Below are 17,248 nucleotides of genomic sequence, written 5' to 3' on the forward strand. Positions count from 1 at the left end.
GGACGATCACTGTCAAAACTGCAATTTCCACTATTATTTATTGAAGCATGGTTGCGTACCGCTACACCAGTAAATGCCATATCAGGATTCAGATCAACAGGAATCTATCCTTTCAACCCTAATATTATCCCCCAAGTAGCTTTTGTATCCAGTGAAATTTCTAATTGCATAAGCATCAAAAATCCTGATGTTGACAAGTTTAGTACTTTGGAACTTGGATCTAGTATCTGTTCAACAATTCCAACTCCTAAAATAATTAGAAAAATAAAAAATTAGAAGATCATTAAATGTGCAAGCTGTTGTTGTCGATCGAAATTTAGTTGCGGATAAAATAACTGAAACGCCCAGGCCAAGTTAAACAAAAATGGTCACAAAATATAGTTTGAAAAAAACTCGAAAATCATCAAAAAAGAGAATTAAGAATGACGAAGATACGTTTTGTGGTGATTGTGGACTCTTTTACAACAACTAAAGAAAAAAATATTGGATTCAATGCGCCAGATGCAAAACTTGGTTCCATCAGCACTGTGACACAGGAAGCATCATAAAAGTTGCCTATGCACTTTGTGCAAAATAGGGTGTACATCAAATAGCGAAAGTGACTAAACAATTAGATATGTAATAAAAAGTTAAACAAATAGTATGATTTTATAAATAATGATTCATTTTTTATTCATTTTTTTAACATAATCTGCATTATGAATAATGAAATATAAAAAAAAGTGTGGGTTGCGATATTGGACGCATATGAAGCTTATATTGCTATTAGAACCATTTTAAGAAAAATGATATTTCCTTGAAATTATTTTAGGTGTGAGCAATAAATCTATAATATTTCTAGAGCTAAATACTACTAAATACTACCTAATCAAAAAAAGATTTTTTCAAAAATGTAGAGTTTACATAATAATAATTAACTAAATATAAAAGGGTTGCCTTATTAGACTATTTTACCCTATATATTCCTAATTCCAAGGATTGTATATATACATGTATATATATATATATATACATACATGTATATATACATACATGTATGTACTGAAGCCCCAGGCAGCAGGCTATTTCAGTATGATGTCACACTGCTCACCTAAATCAGCAGTATAAAGATATATACATATATATATATATATATATATATATATATATATATATATATATATATATATATATATATATATATATATATATATATATATATATATTGACTGATGTTGAACCGGTGGAACGCTCTGAAAACGTACTGGGTGGATTTCTGCTTTTAGAAATCTACTTTTCTGAAAAGAAAGATAAATTTTTGAAAGCAGAAATCAACCCAGTTGGTTGAAAATGACAATCCTTTTAAAGATCTTTAAAATCAGATTGAAAAAAAAAAGATTATAACCCTCCCAGTAGATGAAGATATTATTTCTGCAGGCAAAAACACAGTTGCACTTATCAAATTTTAAATGCTGATATGTAAATATTGGTTTTTAGGGTATTCTAAGATGATTTTCACAAATTTATTAACAGTGGTAATTGAAAACTCAAGCAAAAGATAACTTTTTTAGAAATAAGCAAAAGAGAAATAATGTTAAAAAATATAATAGAAAAAGATCGCTTAGTTTAAATGTATATCTTTTTTGGATTATACATTTAACAAATTAAAAATTGAAATATTAATGATTCTTTATTAGAATCTTTTTATAAATTTACCTGTTCAGAAATTTCTGTGCACTTACTGTATAACCCACAATCTGTTAAATACTTAAAGTTTTAAAAATTTAAATACTTAAACTTGGTTTCAAATACATAACTTCTATTATTCTTGTAAATCTAAATTCAGTTATTGCAAAAGCTGTATTTTTATTTTTTGTATGTGCTCGGTTATTTCTAGCTTTATAGTTATTTCTAGGTTATTTCATAATTGTAATAAATGATATGTAATTAATTAATAAAAGTGTCATTAAGATAAAAGGAAATTAACATGCCCTATTGTTTAGGATATTAACATAACCTATTGTTTAGGATATTAGCATAACCTATTGTTTAGGATATTAACATAACCTATTGTTGAGGTAAGTAGTAGTTGATTTTTTGTTTATTAACTTTTTTTGGTTAAATTAAGAGAAATATTTCTTTTTTAAATTAAGCAGCAAAAATTTAGAACAACTGAGGTCTTATAACTACTAGTTGTGGCTGAAGTTCCCTCAACAATATGTCACATTGTTGATTATATTCTATTTGAATTAGTGATGTAATTGTTATTCAAACTTTTGTAACAATTAATGAGTTTTATGTAATTGTTATTCAAACTTTTGTAGCAATTAATGAGTTTTATGTAATTGTTATTCAAACTTTTGTAACAATTATTCGTTAAAAAAGTGGTACGCTACATGATTTTTAAAATATTCATAATTTAATTTATCACATGGATTAAAGTTATCTTTAAATCTTTAAACTCATTTAAATATTAATAAATTTTTATGTGCAAATAGTGTATGCAAAATTGCTATTTGCAAAATGCATAACGTTTTATCACAAGGCTTGTATATGTATATATACATACAAACATATAATATATATATATATATATATATATATATATATATATATATATATATATATATGTATATTTATATATATATATTTATATATATATATTTATATCTATATATATATTTATATATATATATATTTTTATATATATATTTATTTTTATATATTTATATATATATATATATATATATTTATATATATATATATATATATGATTTTAACAATAGTTAATAAAAGATATGCTTAAGGGTTTAAATTTCTTTATATCTTAGTGGTTGAATCAAAGTCACAATGCTTGTGTCAATTATGCAAACCGAAATGGAACTAAGGTCAGATATTATTGCTAGTTTTTTTTTACTTTAAGTTTGATTCCTATCAAACAAGATCTTACAGTAAAATTTATCTACACCCCTAATAATTGTAATAATGTATGAAACACTGAGCATCAAAATTGTGGCAATGTATAAAGCACCAAATAAAAATTGCGGTCACACATGCTAGATTAAGTAATAAAATTGTGGCAATATGTGAAATACAGGAAACTCTAAAATATATAAACAATTGAAAATAAAATTTATTTAATATATGTTGACAAGACATTATGGTGCACCTTTTTACTAGTTATGTTTGTTTAACTTGCATTCATTACCTAGGAACATAAAATACAACAAACGTTGTAGTTGATTATTGACAAATTCTTTGGAATTTATCATTTAAAATAATTTCATTTGATTGGTTGATTGTTTTTTTAGTGAACATTTTATGTCATTCAAATTTATTTCAACTTTAATTAAAAACTTGGATTTTAGGAAAAGATCTTAATGCATGCTTCTTCTATTTTCTGATACTATGATCCTGGTTTAAGGGTAGGAGTAGCTAGTTTATCTTATTAGTGACCTTCTTAGTAAAATTATCACAATAAAAATGCTTATGCAAAGATGCATAATAGGCTAACACCAAGAAGAGCATCTGGTTGTAAGAAGTCACTTCAACTCATCCATGTCATAAAAAAATAAGAAAAATGGCATTACGGAAAACAATGTGAAACTATAGGGGTTGAACTTTATTATTATTATTTTTTTAAATATCTTTAATATTGTAAGGATCTTTTCGTAATAATATTTATTTTCATAAGCACTAATTTATTTTTTTCAAGACTACACGTGGTCTTTAACACTAAACAGGTCTTTGATAGTATGTTAGATCTTTGACACTAAACAGGTTTTTAATAGTATGTTAGATCTTTGAAACTAAACAGGCTTTAGGTAGTATGTTGAATCTTTGACTCTAAACAGGTTTTTGATAGTATGTCAGAGTTTTTCCTCTAAACAGGTCTTTAATAGCATGTTAGATCTTTGATAGTATGTATGATCTTTGAGTTTACAATTTATAAAGTAAAAATATTATTTATTTGTATAATAATAAAATAGTTAATAAAATTGTTTTATTTTTAGTCTTTAAGACAAAAGAGGATAATTTTAATTAAGATAATAATTTTAGATAAGATAATAATTTTAGAGGAGTTTTAGTTTTATAATTTTTAATAGGCAACTGCAATTTCAAGCTTCATTAAAAGTTATTTTGCAGCTGTTGCAAGCGCTATATCTATTGCTGTATGCAGTTTTTTATTGTTGTATGCAATTTTTATTGTTGTTTTTATGTTTTTTTGTTTTATTCATGTTTTATTGTTGGTTTCTTGTAATTGTTGTAATTTTAAATCAAACTTATTTTTATTTAGCTAAGTTTTAGCTATGTTATAAAGAAAAGTAGTCGGTTATCTCCTGAAATGAAACTGTTTGCATCTCGCTTTGTTGCTTATCCTGCTACATGTAAAACTAATTTTTAATTTTTTTTACTTTTGAAAGTGTTTTTTTAAATTTTGATATTTCAGTAATCATTTTTCTTCTTCTTTTTTTTTTCCCCCATCATATTTGCTTAATTTATCAATTTGTTATTTATTTCCTTTCTAAATTTTCTAAAATGTTACTTTAAATTTAAGGAATATTGACATTAATTATACAATTCTTTACTGTCTTCAATCACAGAGAGTTTTATCTTTAAGGTTTTTTATTTAAATTTTTTTTTATCATTAATTCATTTTAGCCCTTGCTAATATCTGTAATGTTTGCATAATGCGTTCCGGAGAACTAAAAGACGGTATTGATGTTGAAGACGAAAATGGTAATGTTATTGGTGTTTCAAAAATAGCTGCAAAACAAGCAGTATTTGAGACAGCACTATCCCGTGTATTTCTACCAGCTCCCATTCTTATATTCCCACCATTAATTATGTCTGCACTTGAAAAGTAAGTACACACTTACATGTATAATATAAAGAATATATAATATAAATACAAGATAAAAAAATTTAATAAGATTATAAAAATCATACACATAATATAGAGATAAAAAATGTCTTTTTCTACTCTGCCAAGGTAAACTTTGGCAGAGTACTTGGAGTCATTTTAAAGATTTTTTTTCATAAAGTTGCATTTTGGTGGTTTGCTTTTATATGTCTTGGCATATAATGTAAATATAATTTAGAGTTTGTTATTAAATATAGGAAAAAAATTGAATTATAGTTCAACTATGATCAGTTTCAGACTAATGCATAAGATTATAAAAATCACACACATGTATAACATAGAGATATAAAAAATGTCTTGTTCTACTCTGCCAAGGTAGAAGAAAGCAAGGCCACTTTCGACCTAAAATTAGTTATATTTTTTGTTTAAAGTTAAGTAGTAAGCCCTATACAATAATATACATGAATTAGTATGGTATATATAAGTATAAAATTATTATTAAAGATTGAATTTATTAATATAGTATATGCAAACACTTGGAGTCGTTTTTAATGATTTTTTTCTTACAAAGTTGCGTTTAGGTGATTTGCTTTTATATGCCTTGGCATATAATGTAAATATAATTTAGAGTTTGTTATTGAATCTATTAAATATATTATTATTATTAATATATTAAATATTAAATAACTAAAAAAATTAAATAAAAGTTTAACTATGATCAATTTTGGACAAATGCATTTTACAACGCTTAATAAAAGTTCAACGGTCAATGGATCGGCAGGTCAGTGTACAATTTTTGTGCGCATTGTCTTAATTACTATTTATTTGTGAGTTATTTTGTTATATAGAAAGCATAAAGTATATCAATTGAGTTTTAAATTATTATTGAAATTTTGTAACTGAAAGTTGAATACAGTAAGATAACTGAATGTTGAATACAATAGAATATTTTATTTAATTTTAATTAAGGTGGGCCTGTAATACTGCAGTTGGGTGTTGGATATAGTGAACATAAAATATTTCAAAGTTAAATAAAGTGTTTAGGATTTTTTTATGTTTTTTTCTCGGCAAGAACATTTCATTTAGAAAAATTGCAAAGTTAATTTTATTGACTTTTTTTTTATTAGACAAGTTTGCTGAAATGTTTATTTCAGTGGTGGATTACATTGTGATGTTGTTTTTATGTGGGAAGTTGACAAAGCAAAAGTTAAATGGAATTAAGTGCAATGTAGGTGAAATACTGTTTTTGACATCAAATACCTTGATGGTGGTTAGGGACGCGTGGATGGATTGGATTCAGGTTAGAATAGTGGGATCATTACTATTCAACCAAATGCTGATTTTTCTATAAGGAAAAAATTTCATATTCTTATTAAACCAAAAACAGACATGACTCAGGAAATGTCAGTTTCAGAAATAAAGAACACTAAAAGTCTAAAATAAGTAATAAAAAAGAAACTTTCGAGAAGAAAATATACAAGGAAAGTACATTCAATTAGTTTTTAATTATTTGATGACCATTCGTCCTACAAACATTGAACCTAAAAGAGCTATTGTGCACTAAAATTAAATTTCGATTAAGGATGAGACACAGGAGAGTTTAAGCTTTTTAAGAAGTTATTTTCAAACAAAATTGTATTTAATAAAATGAAATTTCATTGCTATATTTTTACTATTGTAATCAAAAATTTACCTATATACCGGTATTTCAATTTTCGTTTACTGAGTTACTGATAAATGAAAAAGTCTGTAAATTTACAAAATTTAATCTGTACTATATGTAATAATACTGTACTCTATCTGTATTTTGATAATTTCTTAAATAATATTGAATTAAAAAAGTAGAGTTTTTGTTGTATTATAAATTATTTTTATGAGTTATTTTATGAAATTGAAACCAATAAAACAAATACTACAATAATATAAGATAAAGTTTTAATATTATAAAAATGTAATGGTATTACATCATAATCATAATTTAAGCATTAGCTATAGTATATGAGCTAACTTAGGGTATATGAGCTTTAGTGTATGAGCTAACTTAGGGTTCATTCTATGTTAAATCCTCATGTACATTTCAATCATATACATATATTTTTGATTTTGCTAGTATTTGCATATTTTAAATGGTATTTAAAATATGCATTTAAAAAGCCTGAAAGTTTGAGTATCCAACTTGTTATTGTTCTTGAGATATTCGGATTTTATTTTTGCTGATTTATGCTGACTCTTTAATATCAACAATATGATTTATGCTGACTCTTTAATATCAACTAGCAATAATTAATAAACAGAATGAGATGTTAACCTAAAATTTGGTACACACACAGTCCTCTACATGGCAGAGATTCGAGGTTAATTATAAGTTTATATATTAAAGCCAACTTTGTTTTATGGGGGTGGGGTTTTTAATCACCCCTTCACCCGCAACAGCAACAAAAAATAAATAAATTATACCTAAAGACAAGTGGCCATCCCACCCCACTTTACCTACTTTACTGGGAACTATAGATTAAATTAAACTTTTTTTAACATTATTAAAAAATATTATTTTCCTGATTGTAATGATTGCTACACAACAATTTATTTGCACAATCATTTAGGATTGCAACACTAAATCCCCTGTGGATTAGTTCTGCACAAAGGAATTCTAGAACAAATTTATATAAAAACTGTAGCACTAAACTAAAAATTTGAATAAAAGTAAACAGCAAACAGTTTAATGCTATATATACTATATAATGGTTTTTCATTTAAAATAATTTTTAGGGCCCCAAATATTGATTTAGCTTAGGGCCCCTTAAGGTGTAAATCCAGCCCTGATTTAATCACAATGAGATAAAAAATGAGCTGACTGTGCACCAGGTTGTTTATAATTAGCTACAACTAATGGTTGTGTATACAAATTTATTGATATTAACTTGACAAAAATTATTCGATTAGCTAATCAAAATTTTTTAGAAAAAAATTTCTTAACATATTTATTTTTATATTTGTATGTTATTTTTTAAAATAAAGAAAAATAATGATCATTTAAATTTAATATCTAGTATTATATATATACAGTGATCTTCATAAATTTAGATGCACTCTTTTTTTTACATATATGTAAGAAAATACTTAAAATAAAAATAAAATAAAAGTGCTACTGCTATGTTTGATATATAATTTAATAGAGGAAGTGATACTCTATTATAGAGTACCTTAATTTTTTTTACAGGATATTTATTACTCATTCTATACCAATTAACACAAAAAATTAATTGATAAGCTTGATTTTATTTTATTCATAAATTTAGACGCACAATCAAAAAAGTCTTATATCTTGTTAATTGATAGTTAATTAGTAGTTTAGTTTAATTAGTTTTTCCCCATATTTCTCATTAATAGGCCTGAATTAATTGGTTTTGTCAAAAAGCCTTATATAAATATGACTTACCTGGAATTAGTTAATGATTATTTAATAAATAAACAAAAGTTAAGCTAGTTTTGCACTAAAAAGACATGAAAAATGGGCAAAAGACGTATCACTCAAGGTGAAAGATGGCACATTCGTTACTCACATCAAAGAAGGAACCAAAAGTAATAGAGAAATTGCCAGGTTAATTGGAGTTTCTGAGAAATGCATTCGGACAATGAAGCAAAACTTTCTTCACACTGGTGGTGCCAGCGAGAAAACGAGGCCAGGTAGACCCTTGTCAACCACCAGAAAGGACGATAGTGCCCTTTTTAGAGCTGTCAGAGCTAATCCAAGAATTACTTACAAAGAATTGACCACAGAATTCAATACAACACAAAATACATCTACTTCTCAAAGCACAGTCCGCCAAATACTTATCAAATGCAAGATTGGAGTCTACTCTGCTTTGAAGAAACCGCTCCTGCATCCATATGATAAACAAAGGAGACTAAAATGGTGTCGTGAAAGAAGGTAATAGAACAATGGAAAAACATTATGGGAAGTGATGAGAATAACTTTGAGCTTATCAATCGCAAATCTAACATAACAGTCAAAAGAATGATTCACGAAAAGTATTACACCAGGTACATTAGACAGACTGTACAAAGTGGAGGAGGCTCGATAGGAATCTGGTCATGCTTCAATTACAAAGGTGTTGGTATGTGCCAAACATACACCGGAAGAAACAACTCCAGAATATTCGTAGAAGTACTGGAAAACAACTTAATTCCATCAATTGAACTGTATATGCTCAATGATAAACCATGGAAACTTCAACAAGATGGCACACATGCTGCATACTATTCAAAGAAGTTCAACGATAATAATATCAAGACAATACCGTGGCCTCCATACTCACCTGATTTGAACCCGATTAAACATTTGGGCTTGGATTGACTAACTAAACCAAAATCTTTTTTCGTTATTGTTTTATCGTTAAAAAACTAAAAATTTCTATTCTCAAATATGAGTGTGTCTAAATTTATGAAAACCACTGTATATATATATATATATATATATATATATATATATATATATATATATATGTATATATATATATAAAGTTTCTATTTATTACGTTTGTCACTGAAAAATACTTGCTTCTTTCTTTTTTAAGTTTATTCTTTTCTTACACCACCATAACTTAAAAGCTTATCTTGCCTGTTAGTATGAGTTTTTTAATAGCTGCATAAACATCAATCTTTTACCTAATTAAAGTTTTTCTGTTTGAAAAAATATATTTTTCACTGTTTCTATTAAATGTGTTGGTAAGTTCATGATAACTTGACTTAAGGAAATATAAGACTGTTTTTGTGTTCCATAGTTGTTTTTTTTTTAATTACTTCTAACAACTTAAATTTAACATTTTTCTAATTTGGTTTTAAAAAAATTATTAATTTTATGCTGACTAAGTATTTAAATAAGCTTTACATAAAAAAGTATATGTAAAGGTTGCATGGTGGTGTTTGGAGTGTTGGTATTTGGAGTTGCTTTAATCTTAGTTGATTATGTATTACAAAAGAAGTTAAACTGACCATTTAGAGATGCTAAAAAGTTACATGGTTCCATTAAAAAACACAAAGTTTTATGAGGTCAAAGGTCAAAGAAAGATTAATTGAGTTTGAATTTTTTGGTATTTAAAATGATTAATCACTATTTTGAATGCCAAAAATACCTTAAATTATATACCTTATTATTCAATTCACTTGTAGATACACGGTGCTCTGAAAATATTTTAAAATTGATATTTTAATCTGAATTTTGTTGGAATATCAAATTTTAGGTTTTAAATTTGAGTATCCAACTCTTTAAGTATTTGGATACTCAAATTTGCCCTTCAACATATGCAAAAACTCGGAAACCAAAAAACATTTTGCTAAATGTGGCTGTTGAATGTTGAACTTTTCCTACATTATAATGCTTTTTTTACAAGCTTTTATATATTTAATATACAAGTCTAATTGTTTATTTGCACAATACAATAATAAACAATATTTTATTTCATCTTTATTTATCTTAATTATCTTTATTTTACTTAACAAATTGTTTTTTGTATTATATATTATTGTATTATATTCATTGTTTTAAAATTTTTTTATCTTTTTTTTCCTTTTTTGTTTGTTTGCGGTTATTAAGGTGCCCCCAGAAGTCTTTACGGTCTTATCATAGAGCACCCTGAAAGAACATTTAACTAGGAAGTTCATGCCTCTTTTTTCATTAATGTTTTTTACTGGACTAGAGCTAGTGTTGAACCTTGAACCTCTTGGTTTTGGGCCAAATTAGTTGACATTTGGGACCACGTACATGTTAAGACCCAAATAAAAAATAAAAGCTAGCTCGTTTTAGTATAAAGTTTGGAAAAAAGTTACAAAAATTTTTACATAAAGTTTTACATAAAGTTCATCTCGCTGAACATTATGTAAAACTTCCCTAAACTTTTTTTATATACAGTTCCTTAAACAGTAAAAAAGAACACAAAAGAATTATATTGGTTTAATTATTTATTTTAGAACTCGCTTCTTGACAAAACATCGCAGGCTTATTTTTCCAGTAAATGTTTTTGTGTGTACAATGTCATTTGGGTTAGCTTTACCATTTGCAATAGCTTTATTTCCACAGCAATCTAAGGTATTTTTATTTTTATTTTTATTGATATATTATTAACTATCATCTTTTTTGTCATCTTTTGTCAAAATCATTACTACCATCACTACCATCACCATCACTACCATCACCATTATGACTATCATTACCATCATCACTATCATTATCATCATCACTATCATTATCATCATCACTATCATTACCATCATCACTATCTTCACCATCATCACTATCATTCCCATAATCACTATCATTCCCATCATCACTATCATCACCATCATCGCTATCATCACTATCATCGCCATCATCAGTATCATTACCATCATCACTATCATCACCATCATCAGTATCATTACCATCATCACTATCATCACCATCATCACTATCATTACCATCATCACTATCATCACCGTCATCACTATCATTACCATCATCACTATCATCACCATCATCAGTATCATTACCATCATCACTATCATCACCATCATCACTATCATTACCATCATCACTATCATCACCGTCATCACTATCATTACCATCATCTCTATCATCACTATCATTACCATTACATCATTTGCACTTTATTCGCAAAGAAGGCTCACCTAGAAATGTATTTGATTTAAAATATCTACAATCATTTATGTATTCAAGTTAGTCATGATGAAGGCTCACCTAAGAAAAGGTATCTGATACAAAATATCTAAGTTCATTTGTGTATTTCACATTAGTCATGATGAAGTCTCACATAGGAGAAGGCATCTGGTAAAAAATATCTAAATTCATTTGTGTATCATGGAGAAAATATATATACATTTTTATAAATTCTTGACAAGAACATAAGTTTATTTATTGGACTTAATTATATTAAATTAAGTCCAATAAATAAAACAAAATATCATTTGCTGATTGTGTTGTAACAGTAAGAGTTATTTAAAAGTCAACATGCAAAAGACAAGAATATTCTACTGACAAATTTTTTGTGAACAAATACTGTTTGTGGTGACTTTGAGAAGAAAACTTACCTATGAGAAGAAAACTGTGATATAACATTCCTCATTTTATTTTGGGTAAAGGTAAGAGCAAATAGTAAACCTTGAGTGGTTCCTAGTGGTTAAATTTGACAGTTTTTTTAGTGATAGTATTACAATAAAAGTCTAAACCTGCAAAGAAAATATCAGGAAGTTTTTGTGCTGCCTTTTCTAAAGTTTCATATAGAAATAAGAAAATATGATTATAGATAACTGTTCAACTAAACCAAATGTGGAGCTATGAATATTAAACTTGAAAAAATTATCATTTTTTTCTTATTTTTATACTTGCACTGGTTAGGCATTTCTTATAATTGTATTTCTCCACGATGATACATGATCTTTAGATGATAAGTGCATTTTTTTATTTTTTATTTATTTATTTTAGTTAATTCACCTCCTCAAGGCCGAGAAGGCCATTACAGACGAGGAGGCTACTTATTTGTGGTTATAACCCTCTCTCAACTACATAACTCCGAAACACAAACCTTTGATAAACAAGGCCGCTGCGCAGAGAAACGAGTTGATTGATTTTTCCACAATGATTTAGAATCTTGAGATCATAGTTGCTTTTTTCCACAATATATAATACATAATATAATAAATATTAAAATTTTTACTAAAAAAAACATTAAAGCAAAGGTGTAGTTCTATTAATATATTTGTAATTTTTATTTATTTTAGTCTATTATTCTAAAGATATTTCTTATTTTATTTTGATTAAAGATATTATTTCTTTTTTTAGATGTTAAAAGAAAAATTGGAGCCAGAAATTGCTGACAAAACAAAATCTTTGTTTGTAAATTTTAATAAAGGTCTATAAGTTTGCTGCTTTCGCAATGACACATCATAAATAATATACTACTGTTTCATGATGTATTATTTCTTGATGTACATTATGCTAACGATAGAAAAATACTGTGAGGCTTTTCATATTGTAATCAATAATTATTTTATTAGTATTATTTGTTTTTATAGTCAGTTATATAATTTATAAAAAATTATATTAGTTTATTTTAGATTATATTTTATTGAATTACTTCATTATTGGTATTTATTTCATTGGAGTAATTTGTTTTTATAGTCAGTTAAATAATTAAAAAAAAAAAAATCAGTTTCTTTTAGACTATACTTTATTGAAATACTTGATTGATTTTTAAATTCCACACACATGCACACACACATGCGCATATATTAGGGTGTTCCAAAATGAATTTCTAACTATTTTTAAATTTTCAAACAATTTTATATGTAGTTCTGTTTGCTAAAGGCAAATTTTATTTAAAAAAAAAATTATTTCTACTAAAACCATAGAACAATTTTATAGTAAACAAAAAAACAAAGTATTGGAATTGATAATATTAAATTGTGATGGAGTTTACTAAAAAAATTCAAAGTTTGTGTTGTTTCCTATAAAAATTATGACAACAAAATATTTCTCCATCTAATTTCCATCTTTGTTTACATTGGTAATTTGCTAAATTAGACATCAAAATATGTATTTTTGTTATTTATTATTGTTACTTCAAATTCATCAATCTGTTAACAAGTTTTTAAATAGTTTCAACATTAAAAACAAGAAATTTTTGTTAAAAAAATAACAGCAACAACAAAAAAAAAAAAAATGAAGCTTTTACTTTTTTTTAGCAAAAAAATGTTGTTGTTTTATGTAAAAAAACAAGAGCCAAAAAAGCAACTCACATTTTGATGTTAATAGATAACAAATTCTTTTATATATATAGTAGTAGGCACACTAAAGTAATATTTTATTGAAGTGTTCTTTAATTGTCTTTGCAGAACCGTTTATCCAACCTTATTTTGATAGAGTTGTGTCAAATATTATTGCCAAAAGTGTTTTTTAGTATGCAGGGCTTTACAGCATTTATGGTTGATTATTTGATTGATTTATAGTACCTGAATTTTCCCAGTTGAATCAGTAGTCCTAGATATACACAGGAATTTCCCTTTAGGTGTACTAGTGTGATGAAGTCCCTCAAGAAAGTTTCTTTATGATGCCATACTTATACCTGCAAATTTTTAGGACATTATTTAGGGGTCCTCCGAAGATCATATACAAAGATAGTATTTAGGGTCCTTCAAGGGTCATGAATTTTTCCGATTTGATGTAAATTGCTGTAAATTGAGTTTGTTGTCTCCTGAACAATTTAATAGACCAATATTTAATCCCTTAAGGATTTGTTTAGATTAGGAAATTCTTAGTTAGTAAAAATCTAAAAATATATTGTTTGTGCACATGCATATTTAATTTCAAAGACAAACAAGGAACAAACTGAACAAAATCAAGTTTCTAGAATTTCTGTCATAATTTAAGACAATAGTATGTTTTAAATGTCAAATAATAGTTATTAGTTAATTAGATATTATTAATTAATTAGTTATTAGTAATGAATTAGTTATTAGTAATTAAATTAACAGTGGCTGAGAGTGCACAACGAGGATATGATCAGCTGTTGTCTTTTTAGCTGACATCACAACTTCTAGTATGATGCAAACCAGATATTATTCATAAAATTAAAGATTTTCATAATCAACACTGGTAAGTTGTGTTGGTGTAGGTTGTTCAAGAAATAACCCCAAGGATCAGCAAAACTAGGCAGAATATTACAAGAAACTGGATAATCTGTTTAATATCAGCCATGCTACTTCTAACAAACAGATAAAAAAACAAATTAGAACATCAGCTTTTCAAAATGCGTTAAGAGTTAAGAACCAGGTGCAATTGGGTCAGTTGACAACAAAACTGGTGCCCTTTTACAGAGCACATTAAATGGCAAAGGCAATCTACACAATTAAGATCGACCTGCTCTTTGGTGGTAATAAATCTTTAATAAAGCTAACAGCTTTAGTTTTAGCTCTCATGTTGAATAGTTGTTGGTACAACAGTTGTTGTTACACTGTTCTACTTATACAAAGGGTCTATGAGTATGATGGTCTTGATTTTCCGGCTACAAGTCTAAAGATGATGGCAAGGCATTCTTAGTTTTTAAGCCAAAAGCTAGCAACACTCTCTGTTCTCCTAAGATCTTTCTTGTAAAGAGAAATCTCTTTATGTCTCCACAAACAAAGATCAAGTATTGCATTGTTAAATCTTTTAATATGTTTCCAGAATCTTCTACTAATACTAAGTATAATAGTAAGTGGTAATCTAGTGTTTTCTAAAAATAAGTGTGATAAGTGTTTTTTAATATTGACTTTTAATTGTATTTTACTATTGTTTTAGACATCTTCATGACCTTAAAGGACACCTAAATATTAATTAAATCACTTGAAAATTTTCAAGTATTATAAAAAAGTTTTTTGAAGGGACTGCATCAAAGTTTTAATGATTTTTTTTTTTTGATTGTTATAGGACACCCTAAAATGTTATAGTTATAGAACACCCTAAAATGCACTTGGTTTTCCTGTTACTGCAATAGCCAAGTGTTAAATTTTACTGTTTACCTCAGATACCAGCTTTAAATCCCAGTGAATGGAATAGTACGTGGAAAACTGAATGTTTTTTGTTCTCTGAGTCATCTGAAATTTGTAAAATTTTATTTCCTGATCTGTTTGCTGTGCTTTTTAAGGTATTTTCTCTGAATTGTGACATAATGTTTCAGCTACAGCTAAAATGATTCCAGTTATTTCTCTTTTGGATAAAATTAACCTATCATGCAATTGTTGCAACCTATCATCAGTTTTGTTATCATATACTGTTGCAACCTATCATCAGTTGTTGAAAGCAAAAAAGCATGGAACATCGCAGCTGGAAAAAACATTAAGAAGACTAAAGAGCAAATTAACATCATCAATACTATTGCAAATGAAACAGCAGAACGAATGAAAAAATAAAATAGCATACTAATTTACGGAATAACCTAATGTAATAATGATGATATTTTAGAGAAAAAAAAGTTTGACCAAAATGAAATAAACACAATTATGTCTAAAATTAATACAGATGATGTAAAGATAAAAAAATTGACACGTTTAAGATTTAAAACAGAAGGTAAATCAGCGCCAATAATTCTTGATAATTAGAAAGTAAAGCCTGTAGAAATTTAATGTTGAAAAATGCCTACCATAACAAGAACAAAATAAATAGTATTTATTTTAACGTTGATATGGCTGAAGCAGAAAGGTATCTTATGTATGTAACTAAGAAATCAAACTAAAGAACTAAATACTTCAATTACTAATGCATCGTCGATATATTATGGTATCAGAGATTACAAAATAGTGAAATTAAAATGTACACTAAAGTAGCAATCAATGAGTTTAAATATTAGTTCATTCAAACCAATTTTGTCTAATAATAAATTCAATAAAAAAAACATTTCAACTAACACATTGACTAAATATATTAAAAAATCTCAGACTCGTGATGTAATTAATGCCGAAAAACATAGTATTGGTTTAAATAAAAATTGTATAAGTTGTAGATACACAAATGCTACATCATTAAACAATAAATTTGACTTGTTTCTATTAGATATTGCATCCTTTAAACCTGATATCTATATGATCACAGAAACTTGGTTTAATGAAAACTCAGTTACACATGAAAATGGTTATCAAATAATCCATAATAATAGATCAAATAGTCGTTCAGTTAAAACACATGGAGGTGGTGTTTCTATCTATGTAAAAGAAAGTTTTTTAGTTTACTCACCCAATGATAGTTTCACTAAAAACAACAACATTGAAAAAACTTGGTGTATTTTAAGTATAAAAGATTTTGTGTATTTTAAGTATAACAAATTTTACTTGGTTGTATTTATCGGCCACCTGATGCATCTGAAGAAATAAATAACTATATCTGTAAAATAATAGAAGCAGCTAAAAATAAAATTGATCATAATTACTATACTAAATTACATAAAAGGTACTCTGGTTTACTTGTTTCAGGAGATTTTAATTATCCAAATATAATATGGAAAAAAAACAATGTTAAAAACATGAAAAAATATGATAAATACTCCACCAAATTTGATGAATATATAAATGACAACTACTTACATTAAGCAGTTATATCATCTTCATATAATGCAGATTTAATTAATGGTAATATCTTAGATTTAATTTTAACAGAAACACCTGAACGTATAAATAAAATCCATCATAAGCCAACTTTAGGCAACACTAGAAATGGACACCAAATACTTAGCTGGAAATATTTTGTAAAAAACACTCCTAAAAATGAAATGTCAAATTTTGGGAAATCTGGATTTAACTATAAACTTGGTAATTACACAGTCATAAATAAAGCTATTAATGAAAATGATTGGGAAAGTCTTTTTGGAAAAAATAGTA

At 26.7% G+C, this 17,248-nt stretch overlaps 1 protein-coding gene across 1 annotated transcript in view; it reads left to right on the forward strand.

Annotated features, from left to right (window-relative positions):
* The window catches only part of LOC100206719 (sideroflexin-5), a 26,868-nt gene extending 13,921 nt beyond the window's left edge, over positions 1–12,947 (forward strand). Inside the window, exons 8-13 of the mRNA XM_065792303.1 lie at positions 2,811–2,867; positions 4,086–4,151; positions 4,277–4,367; positions 4,642–4,843; positions 10,814–10,931; positions 12,681–12,947. Of these exons, the coding sequence (XP_065648375.1) occupies positions 2,811–2,867; positions 4,086–4,151; positions 4,277–4,367; positions 4,642–4,843; positions 10,814–10,931; positions 12,681–12,758 (612 nt within the window). The 3' untranslated portion in view covers positions 12,759–12,947. The remainder of the gene's footprint in view (positions 1–2,810; positions 2,868–4,085; positions 4,152–4,276; positions 4,368–4,641; positions 4,844–10,813; positions 10,932–12,680) is intronic.
* Positions 12,948–17,248: the final 4,301 nt, after the last annotated feature.

Source organism: Hydra vulgaris, chromosome 03 (genome assembly GCF_038396675.1).
Source record: "Hydra vulgaris chromosome 03, alternate assembly HydraT2T_AEP".
NCBI lineage: Eukaryota > Metazoa > Cnidaria > Hydrozoa > Anthoathecata > Hydridae > Hydra > Hydra vulgaris.